The sequence below is a fragment of the Adiantum capillus-veneris genome, chromosome 13 (assembly GCF_014529385.1).
Source record: "Adiantum capillus-veneris isolate H3 chromosome 13, ASM1452938v2, whole genome shotgun sequence".
In the NCBI taxonomy this organism is placed as follows: Eukaryota; Viridiplantae; Streptophyta; class Polypodiopsida; order Polypodiales; family Pteridaceae; genus Adiantum; species Adiantum capillus-veneris.
In genome coordinates, this window is record NC_140943.1 from 100,688,922 (window position 1) to 100,699,751 (window position 10,830).

At 42.3% G+C, this 10,830-nt stretch overlaps 1 protein-coding gene across 1 annotated transcript; it reads left to right on the plus strand.

The window, feature by feature from the left end:
- Positions 1-387: 387 nt before the first annotated feature.
- On the plus strand, positions 388-2,005 carry LOC147444524 (large ribosomal subunit protein eL13z-like). The gene is made up of 5 exons (XM_086527111.1): positions 388-412; positions 523-629; positions 808-941; positions 1,412-1,570; positions 1,651-2,005. Exons 2-5 carry the CDS (start codon positions 524-526, stop codon positions 1,870-1,872), a joined length of 621 nt encoding a protein of 206 aa, XP_086383237.1. The 5' UTR covers positions 388-412; position 523; the 3' UTR covers positions 1,873-2,005.
- The last annotated feature ends 8,825 nt before the right edge of the window (positions 2,006-10,830 follow it).

Consider the following 10,830-nt stretch of genomic DNA (forward strand, 5'->3'; position numbering starts at 1 on the left):
AATACATGTACATATACATACACACTTAAGTACACACACATATATACATACTTACATGCATACGTAGATATATAGAGATATTCAAAAGCGATAATAGAGAAATGAGAGAGATATAATGTGAGTGTTTCTATGTGTACTCATGAGTGAGCTTGAAGAATTGTATAAGATTTTCATTCAAAATCGTTGGTAAGAGCGAGCGAAACATGTCGTAGGCAGTTGTGTGAGTTAGTATTCTCAATGGCGGTCATTTGAAAACAAATTTCTCAAAAGTATATGGACATAATATAATGTTTGGAGAGCCAAAAAAAAAAAGCTCTCAGAAAAATGTGACGAAACCCTAACGAAGAAGGTACTCATATAAATGACATAATGCGACTCTATTGTTCTCTTTTGCTGGAGGGGTTTTAAGCAGGTACGCTGCTATGGCTTCGTTGTTCTGGAGCTTCGTGTTTTCTGTTCCTTTCTCATAGTGAGATTCGCTGTGACATGGACTCACCTTCTTCTGTGCGCTTGTGCTTGCAGGATGAAGCACAACAATGTTATCCCCAATGGCCACTTCAAGAAGGATTGGCAGTCTTACGTGAGGACCTGGTTCAACCAGCCCGCAAGGAAGAAGCGCAGACGCCTTGGTTAGTCTTCAATCCTCATTTGTCTACTTTCGCCCAACATGTTTGCTTGTCTGTATACGCTGATTGTTTCTGTGTAGTCTTTGCATTAATTGCCAATGGATCATTTCTGTGTGTGATCCTATGCTCGATCCAAAATGTATATTTTTGGTCTTTTGATGGAGGTTTTCATTCTTTCCAGCCCGTCAAAAGAAGGCTGTGCGGATCTTCCCTCGTCCAACAAGCGGGCCTCTTCGCCCTGTTGTGCATTCGCAAACACTCAAATACAACATGAAGGTCCGTGCTGGCCGCGGGTTTACCTTGGAAGAGTTGAAGGTATGCTGAGGAAATTACACACGTTAAGAATGTGTCAGCATTTTGCGGTTATGTGAGTATTTTATGTGCATATTATTAGGCTGATTATTAGTAAGATGGAGAACAGACTGAAATTCAGGTGAAGGGCCATTTGTATTGACTGCATCCCATTGTGGATATTTGACCTCATTGCATAAGGTTTTCGATCTAATCATGCTCACATTTATGTGATTCATACAAGCCCATGCAACTTTAACACCTGGTGATCAGTGATTCATGTGTAATCATTTCACTAAGCTGGTTTACGATATGTTTCCTGACTGTGGGACATCCCCTTTTGGCCCAACACAGAAACCTAAGATCTTTTTACTCATTTTTAACAAGATCAATCCTTCAGATGGATCATGCTGAGATCTCAGTATGTTCAATGATTGGTACACTTCTTTGAAACTTCGGGACGGTGTTTTCACGGAGTCTCATGTTTGATTCAGGTGGCGGGGATTTCCATAAAACTGGCACCAACCATAGGTATTGCAGTTGATCATCGAAGGAAAAATCGATGCCTTGAAAGTCTCCAGTCGAATGTGCAGAGGCTTAACACCTATAAAGCGAAATTGATTGTCTTCCCTCGCCGATCAAAGAAGACTAAGGTGAGTCCTCGATTACTGGGCTGTTTCAAGGCGCCTCAAGTGTGTTTATCTCATGTGAGATTTGTTGCTTGCCTTCGCAGGCTGGTGATGCTAGCCAGGAGGAGCTTGCAAGTGCCATGCAGGTCCAGGGCCCTGTTATTCCTATTACTCGGGAGAAGCCAGGTGTGGAGGTTGTTGCCATTACAGATGACTTGAAGGCCAACAAAGCTTTTGCCAAGCTTCGACTGGAAAGGATGAATAAGCGCTTGATGGGTGTGCGCAAAAAGAGAGCAGCAGAAGCTGAGAAAGATGAGAAGAAGTAATAGCTGTAACAGGTCTTTTGTAGTACAATGAAATGAAAGTTTTTGAAGTGATCCTTATTGTTTAGCAACTGCTCCAGTCATGTATGGCTGAGCCCCAAAGCAAATGTGAGGTGTTTGGTTGGTTTGGTCTTTCCTTTAGGCGCGTGCAGAAGCTCTTAGAATGCTTAAGGACAGGGTTAGGAGTGATGCAAGTGATTCTGTTGTTTTTTATTTTGCTACAGGGTTTGAAGGGGGGGGGGGGAGAGAATTTCGATATGACCACCTTTATATTGTGAAAACAACTCTCTATTATGTACAAGGAGCCCACCAAGATTGAATCTGGATTGAAAGGTTCTGAAACCAAGGGTGCAATGTGATGTGGGTGACGTCGCTTTGTCAATGTAGGAGCATACTTGAAGGGGAGTCTCAAGTTGCAGTGTGACTGTTAGATTGACCTACAAAGCTGTCAAACTTTTGCTTTGAGCTTTCATAGTTCCAAGTGCTTTGGGCTTTCATAGCATCTTAACATAGGTTTATCTTGAACCCCAACTGTTTGGAAGAACTGCCACTCAGTTTTGTGCAGCTCTGGAATTCAATGCATTAATAATGGTGCCACATCTCATGATGTGCTTAGGGGACGAATGGGCAAGTCGTCCACTAGCACATCATGAGATGTGGCACCATTTCTCCATTCTGTGATTGCCTTTGGTCTGGGTTTTGATGCAATCGGTTAAGAAGCATTGTTAAGATGGAGTTGGTGGTTAATGCATAGTTGCCTCTTGTCTGATTGCTGTCCAATTGTCAAGTGATGAAAGCCACAATTGTAAAGTAAGGTGACTTTCTCTAGAAGTGTCCTGGTTGCTTTTCAGATGATACTGCTATGTTCCACTCAGGGGTTATGCTGTCGGTACTCATGTACTCCATTTCTTTGAAGTCCCTGTAGATTAGTTTTTGGCTAGATCATCTTTTTACTCGCATGTACATGGGGAATAATTTACTGACCATTACCACTCGCAATTTGTATTGCATGCCCTCAACGTCATATAAATCAGGTCCAGCAAATTTCTTGGGAGTTGGGAGTGATAAGCTGTGAGTTGCAAAACACTCGTGATTTAGAAGGCCCAGAATACACCGTTTAATTCAGTTTCTAAGATGCATACATGGCTTTGCAAGGTTGATTTGCAGTGAAGCTGTAATGGAAGGTTCATCAAATTGATTTCTTGTGTACTAATGGATTTTTTGTGGTTTCTAAAATACTGATTAGTCCTGACGAGGAGTACTATATGAACTAATCATGATTAGTCCTGACGAGGAGTACTATATGAAATAATCAAGTTGTTGGTGTCTTCAAAGCTACACAAGGAAAGTCCTGACCGAAGAACTCATACATGTCTCCATGCAGAGGCATGGCTCATGGTGCTTGTCATTTCTTGTGCACATTATCCTTGGAAACTATTATGTTGCAGTTTGATCTGTGGCAGACGTCAAAGTCTGATGACAATTGTAGATTCTGGCTCCGACAATGTGAAGCATGGAGGATATGGGTTTGTGCCTTATGTTAAGGCTATGCTATTTGTTTGTGCTTGTAAGTTACTAAATTTTTGACTTAGGCATGTGAGATATTGAGTGTCTGAAATCTTCTTTGATACTTATCTGTAAATGTGTCTTTTCATTTATGGTGTTGGGAAAGGTCCTACTTTGTTAACTCACAATCATTGCTACTGCATGGAGGCGCAGTGATTACGTAGTAAAGTCAGTGAAGAGGCGGTAATGGTCCAAGAGGAACAATCCTAAGTGCAATACAAGTATATTCGGGTACAGTCACATGCAGTATATATGTTCCGCATGTTGAGGGGTCATACAATTATTGGCAATGATTTGCCAAGATTGTTGATGTGCGATGTTTGTTGGTTCTGGGTAGACACTAGGATTTCATACACATTAGATTCATGGTCAAGATATCTTGCTCCCCGAACTTGGACGGTAATGAGTCTTGTATGGTGTATAGGTCCTTATAAATTTTTTTGGTTTAGAATGCCAATGTGACCCTTCACCTTCCCTTATTTGAAAAGTTTAAAAACTCAATGCATTGAGTTTTTATTATATAACAAAAGGGGAGCTCATTAGCCACCAGGTGAGTTGGCCATTTTAGGAAGGGTAGAGGTCATCTTGGCCCCATGTGAGTTCAATACTTCCCAAGAGACCTTTTGATTGGTATGCACCTACAAGGGTAGGTTGTGGAGGTGCAAAGATTTCGGCTCATATAATGAAAGATACAGTACACATTACGATAATTTAGTGTATGGTATACCGTACTCTAGGTGGGTAGTAAGGTGGGCTTTTGATTGTGTATGCCAAAGAATCTTGTGTCCACCTGTCATCTTTGGTATTGAGCACTAGGGGTGGTTGAATGGAAAGTTGGTTGGTGAGGGTTGATCATTCTCCGAAGCTAGCATCAAGAAAAATATATGGTTGTTATTTCATAATCATGTACTTGCATGCATACATTCGGTTCAGACAAGCCTCCTATCAACCAAATTTTAAGCCAAAGAACAGTTGGCTTATCTTGCATTCAAGCAATTACAACCATTTTGTAAACAGCTTTCAATGACTATGCAGAGAGCACAATTGTGTATGAATTTGACACCTTTTAACCTTCTTTTTGAGGAGCTATGTTAATGTTTCAGCACCCACTCGTGTACTTCACACGTGCGTGCGCACACATTGGTAAAACTTACTTTTTGACCCACCTTGACCATTTTCCTCTAAAATCGTAGCTTCTTTTTGACCTTGGTTATCCTTGACGAGGGCTTTTTTTTTTCTTTTGCAAAACTCATAACTGTGAGTGATTATATTATAAAGTCACCAATAGATATACAAACCAATCTCAAGCTCAAACCGAGCCTCGAGGAACAAAGGGCTACATCCGAGCTTAGTAACAAGGACCTAGTAGCTTACTATTGCGAGCAACCCAATCGAGGGTTGCCCTTAGCCAATCATCCGAGCTATGCCTTTTACTTACCACAAATATTATCTCCTTGCTTTCATGTACAATCTCTGAGAAGCTAGCCACAGAGGTTGCGCTCAAAGTCGCGACAATTTTTGGCCTTCCAAATATTATTGAAGAAATAACATTTGACAATTTGGGTACAAATTAGAAGTGCAAAACTTTGAAACAATTTGTCACCAAGGCACAAATCCCTCTTGAAAAACCGTATCTTCCATGTGTTTGTATCCATTTGTACATCTTTCCTACAAGGCCTCTAATAGCCGGGGCATTCCAAGAAAAGGTGGCCAAGGTCTTCGTTAGCCACTTTGCACCCTGGACATCTATTGGGTTCGATACCAGGCGCTTGAATCTTGACGTTGTTACCTTCCACAAAATCATCTTCATAAATTGAGGCCATTGTGGGTCTCAGATGTTCTTCATGACCTCTATCAATCGAGCCTCAAACCATTGCTTCTTCCACAATTTGTTTAAAGGGGTGAACCAATCAGCCTCATGAATTAACACTTGGTAAGTGTCCTTGGTATAGGGTTTAGAGAATCAGCTACTCATGGGCCATTTTTAAGTTTTCCACTAAAAAGTAGATTCATAGATCGGCATCAGAACACGGTCCATGCCTTCTAAGACCCTATTGACAAGTAGCTTCTCATTGCCAATGAGTTGAAATTGGGCAACCACTTGGTCAAAGAATTTCTAACACTCGCTATTTTTGTCCCATAGTTGGCACATCCGTTGAAGTCCTTTGTTGTTCATCCTTCTTGCAATTTCTCTCCAATAAGGGTTCAAGATAACCCCAACAGCTTTAGATAGCCAAGGAGACCATAGCGATATGGAGTTCTGGAAGTATCTCGTTGATTCACCCCATTCCAGTGCCCATGTTGCTCTATTGCACTTTGCACCAAATCCCTTGTGCTGCCACTCAAGTCTTAACGTAGTCCACCCCGGGGCTACACGTTTGTCGTGCACCTCGATTCCTTTCCATTGATCACCTTCATAGCAAAGTTTTTCCTTGTCAATCATATCCTTAGCCCAAGACTGGTCTTGATTTGCGATTGAGACCACAAACTTGGCACACAGGGCCTCAACATGAACAAGAGGGTTAAGAATTCCAAGGCCACCTTGGACCAGCGGTCGAGCGATACCTTACCACTTACCCCATTGCCACGGTGGCGAGGCTTTAGTGTTGTTCCTCCATAAGAATCTTTTAATTGGTTTCAAAAACTCCTTCTAGTTACATTTGGCTATTTTGAGGAGCGGGCCGGTGAAGGCCATATAAGGAAAAGCATAAATGAGTTGATCGCTCTGACCCGACTTTGGAAGGGAAGCAACACATACTCTCACCATCTCATTTTCCTTTGAATCTTCTCTAGGACCCACTAGAACTTTTGCTTGTGAGTAACGTTCCTCCCTAAGGGGAAAAATCCTACCTTTAGACACAATCTCTTTTGACCAGACAGATGGGTCAAATGAGTCGTTTTTTGTCAGGGAGATCAATTTAGACTTCTCAATACTACACTTCGACCCAAAAGCCACATCAAATGTTTGCACAATCTCAAGGGCCTTCCTGAGCATTTGAGGGCAGACTTTCAAGAAGAGGAGGGAGTCATTCGCAAACATCTTGGGCAGGAGCTGGTTGTCAGCAGCAGGCGAAGTTAGCCCTTGTAATTTTTCCCGCTCAGCAGCAGCTTCGAGGATTGTTATCAGAGGATGCGACCCAATAGCAAAGAGAAGAGGGGCTAGGGGGCATCCTTGCTTGATCAATCTTTTGGCTTCAAAGGAGCCCGCAATTTTATCATTGAAAAGGAGCTCAGATTGGCTACTCGCACCCAGAGTGTGTACAAGCTTATGGAGATGTGGCCCAAAGCCCAATGATTTCATGACATCTTCAATGAAGGACCACACAATCCTATCATAAGCCTTTTCCAAATCTAGCTGAAGTAGAATGCACTCTTGCTTCGTAAAGACTGTGTACTCAATGCCAACCATTGTTGTCAAGATATTGTCATATATTGACCTTTTGATAAACCCGTGTTGATGAGGGAGATGACTCTGTCAAGGAGGGGGGCCGTTGTAAGAGCGACTACCTTGGCAATGATTTTGTATGCCACCGACATCATAGTTATGGGACGCCAATGCTTTAGTTGCGAGCAGCAAACCTGTTTCGAGATAGGCCCGATAAGCCCTTTTTTTACAATAAGATCCAAGGACCCCTTGACCAGAGCCTGCTTAGCCATACACGTGATTGGAACCTTGAGGTCCTCCCAGAACTCCTTGAAGAATTCAGTGGTCAGACCGTCCCAACCAGGGGACTTCTCCTTTCCAAGAATTTGCAATGCAAGTGAGCGTTTATCTTCAAAGAAGTCCATCTCAAGACGATTGGCTTCAGGTTGAGAAACTTTCATGTTGACACTCTCGAGCAAGGTTGCTTTGGCTTCATCCACTTTTTGAGAGCAGGTCTGTGGTTGGCCAATGATTTGACTAGGTGATTGAGCATCATCCTTCTTGTGTAGCATTCCCATTCTCATATGTGAGTGAGTGGATGGAGCCCCAGCTCTTCTTGATTTTCAGGGCCCTAAAAGAATGCACTTGATTAGCGGCCTCTGGCTGGAGGAAGGTCTCTTTGGATATCAGTCTCGCCTTCTTGACCTCTTCGAACTGTTGCTCAGCCATGTTGACTTTCGCTTCCAGCCACCTTTTGTGATCTTCTTCAGAGGCCAGCCCAAAAGTTTTTTTCAAAGTCAGACTAGCAACCTCCTCTTCAAGCTCCTTTCAGTGCTCTTCCCGAGCCTTTTTCAACCGAGGACCCGAGCTTTTGATCGCTTTTTGAATACTTCGAGCAAAGAGATCCCAAGCTTTAGGTTTTTCAAGATTAATATCTTTATTTAGTTTGCTTAAAGCTTTCTTGGTAAGACTTCTAAATAGAGGGTCCTTGGACAGGTGTGCCCTAGTAACCAGTAGCTTCTTACTCCCCTTGGGGGTCTGCCCCTCCCCATTGGATTTCTTGAGTTCTAGGTGTAGCAGAATATGGTCCGATACGCTCTTTGTAGGTAGCACATTCATCTCAAGTAGTGATGGGATCCAATCACCCTAGCGAGAGTAATAGCACCTGTAAAGGCGAGAAGCCGTGCAGGCATACCATAGGCTTGTTGTACGTGAAGCCCGCTGTACTGTTCCAGGGACCCATCTCCCCTAGGTCCATCAAAGCCAATTTATCACAGAGACCTAGCTATTTAGCTTTTTCAGAACCTGCCAGCAGACTGGCTCAAGCCTGTTCTATCCTTGCTCTTCTCTACCATGTTAAAGACACCAATCAGTAGACACTCTCCTTCAATAGGAGAATCCCTAAGGTACATCCACAATTTGGCTCTATCCTTTGCATTGCAAGGGCCATATATGTTGACTAAAGTGATAGGTTGATTGACCCACATAATTTTCACTCCTAGGGATCTCCCAGAGGGGTGATTAAGGACCACTTTGGGCTCCAAATCCTTGTCCACAGTAGACAAGACTCCACTAAACCCAGCCACTCCCTCTCCATAGAACACCAACTTCTTTCCCAATGCATGTTTTCTTTTGCTACGAGCATTTAGATGATGTTCTTGGATGGACCAACAATCAACTCCCTTCTCTTTTCTAACTTCCTCCCAAAAGAGGGTATGCTTCTTATGGGTCTTCAATCCTTTCACATTCCATGAGTGAATAGCTAGGGCTTCCATCACTGGGAGAGTGGAACAAACTCTTCAACATCTGCGATCTTTGCATTTGTGGCCCTAGGAGAACCTGGGGATTCCTCCGAATCTTTTCTTGCAGCACTTCAAAGGGATTGTGGAGCGGGATGGCACCAATCGCCCCTTTTAGTTGGACAGAGGGTGTGGAGAAGACTATCCCTTTCAAGGCTCTGTTAGTCTTCGATGATATGCATTCTCTTGCCACCGCTTTCACCTTTTTGGCCCTCTGCAGTCCTGAGAACTTCACATCCGAGTTGTTACTGTCAGAAGCTTAGGTGTAGTTACGGGAACGACAAACGGATTATCTTTGAGGAGACATTTGGAGCTTTGCATTCTGAAGTTTTGCACCTCAACAAACATCTGTTGCAATTTGGTGACTTCATTCTCATAAATCATAGTCTCTTTTTCCTCCCTTATTCTTGTCCCTTCATAGCTCTTTACATGTTTCTCGCATGCCCTCTTTCACTGTTCATTCCTTAACAAGGACATGATTAATATTCCCTAAATTGGAGGCATGGGATGTAGACTTGGACTTCGCTTTAATCTCATGGGGCAATCCTTGACAAAGTGCCCAAATTTGTTACACTCAAAGCACACCCCAAAGTACGTTCCTAAGTTAAGCGGAATAGTAACAAGACCAACTCCAACATTGATCACCATGCTTTTCGGTGGTGTCTTAGACCCATTCCATCGTCTACAAACCCAATAAGAGAACCTTCATAGGCCCTCCTATTAGGAACAAACAAGAGGGTGCCCAGTTGGCTGGCAAGCAGCTTGATATTATCTCAGAGCCAACTAGACAGTCCCACAAACTAAACCCAGATAGGATGAATATCCTCGAGGGACTCTACCGAGTCAAACATTGGCTCCCATGGTAGAACACAAACTGTTATCCTGTTAAATGTAAGGGGACCCTTACCAAGGATCTTTGAAACGTTGGATACCTCCTTTAATCTAACATTGAAGCATGGCTCTTGGTTGGATTTGCATTCCATAGCCAAGAGTGTTGGTGTAGGCTCTCCACTTCTCAACAAGCTTGGAGAAGGAGATGGAGCCCTTGCACTTTGCACTCCACACAATGAGAGAATGTGTGTGTGTGTGTGTGAGAGAGAGAGAGATTATACCCCCCTCTCATACTTTGTCCACCTCTCTCTTTCTCTCTTATTATTTAATTATTTCATTTGGACATGCGTCCTCTTTTTCCTCTTTGAGAAAAAGAATTATTTATTTATTTTTATGTATCTAAATTCTCATTGGTCCCCTTTAAAACCTATCCAATAGCATTCAAACACATCATGAAGGCCACACTTGAAGGATCATTTGAACATGTGTCTTTTATGCTTATTAAGTCATTTGGTTTGAGTTGAATACTTCAAGCACTTAGTCAATCAAGCATGGAAACTTTTGATGCCTCTTGAGAGTTTACCTTTGAATTGAACACTCCAAGAACCTTAGTCATTTAAGCATAAAAATCACCTCAAGCTTTGGGCAAGGTTCCCACAACCACTTTAAGCATCTTAGCATCTCATGCTTGGGTAGGATTCCCACCTCAAGGTTAGTCCTAGCTTGCCTAAGGTCAAATGAATTTTTAACACTGCATTTTGGAGGTTTTTAATGAATCTAACCCTAAGGTCTTTTAAGTTCCATTAGATGCACGTTGCTCTTTGATAGACTACTTTCTTTTGGACCTCTATTGAGATGTAACCATCTCTCCTCTTGGTCCCTTTGCTGAGGTAAATCTAGAAGCACTTATTGCACATTGCTCTTTGGGTAGACCATCTCCTTTTGGACCCTTATGCAACCATTTCTCCTTTTGGTCCCTTGTTGAGATAGGTATAGAAGCACATATCTATATCCTAACTCTTGTTCCCCTTTATCTTCCCATATTAAATGATCAGTTTAATATGATAAAATCATTGGTAAAGTTAGATATTATATTTTACGACAATGCATATGCGTTTAGTCTAAACAAAAAGTGACTAAAATTTGTGCATAAGCAAGGTAAGAACCTTGAGCATAGATATTACAAACCTATGTTTGCACATGCATCAAGAAAATGTCCACAATAAATGCATGCATACATATATACAAGCCATTCTAGCTCACCTAGAGCATCACATAATGACATACAAGCTCCAAGTATCTATTTGTATCAGTCTCATGCTATGTGGGACATCAAAGCTTAGAGGAGTTATGCAAACGAAAGCTTGCTGCACTACTTCAAGTGGAAATTTTGGCAAAATA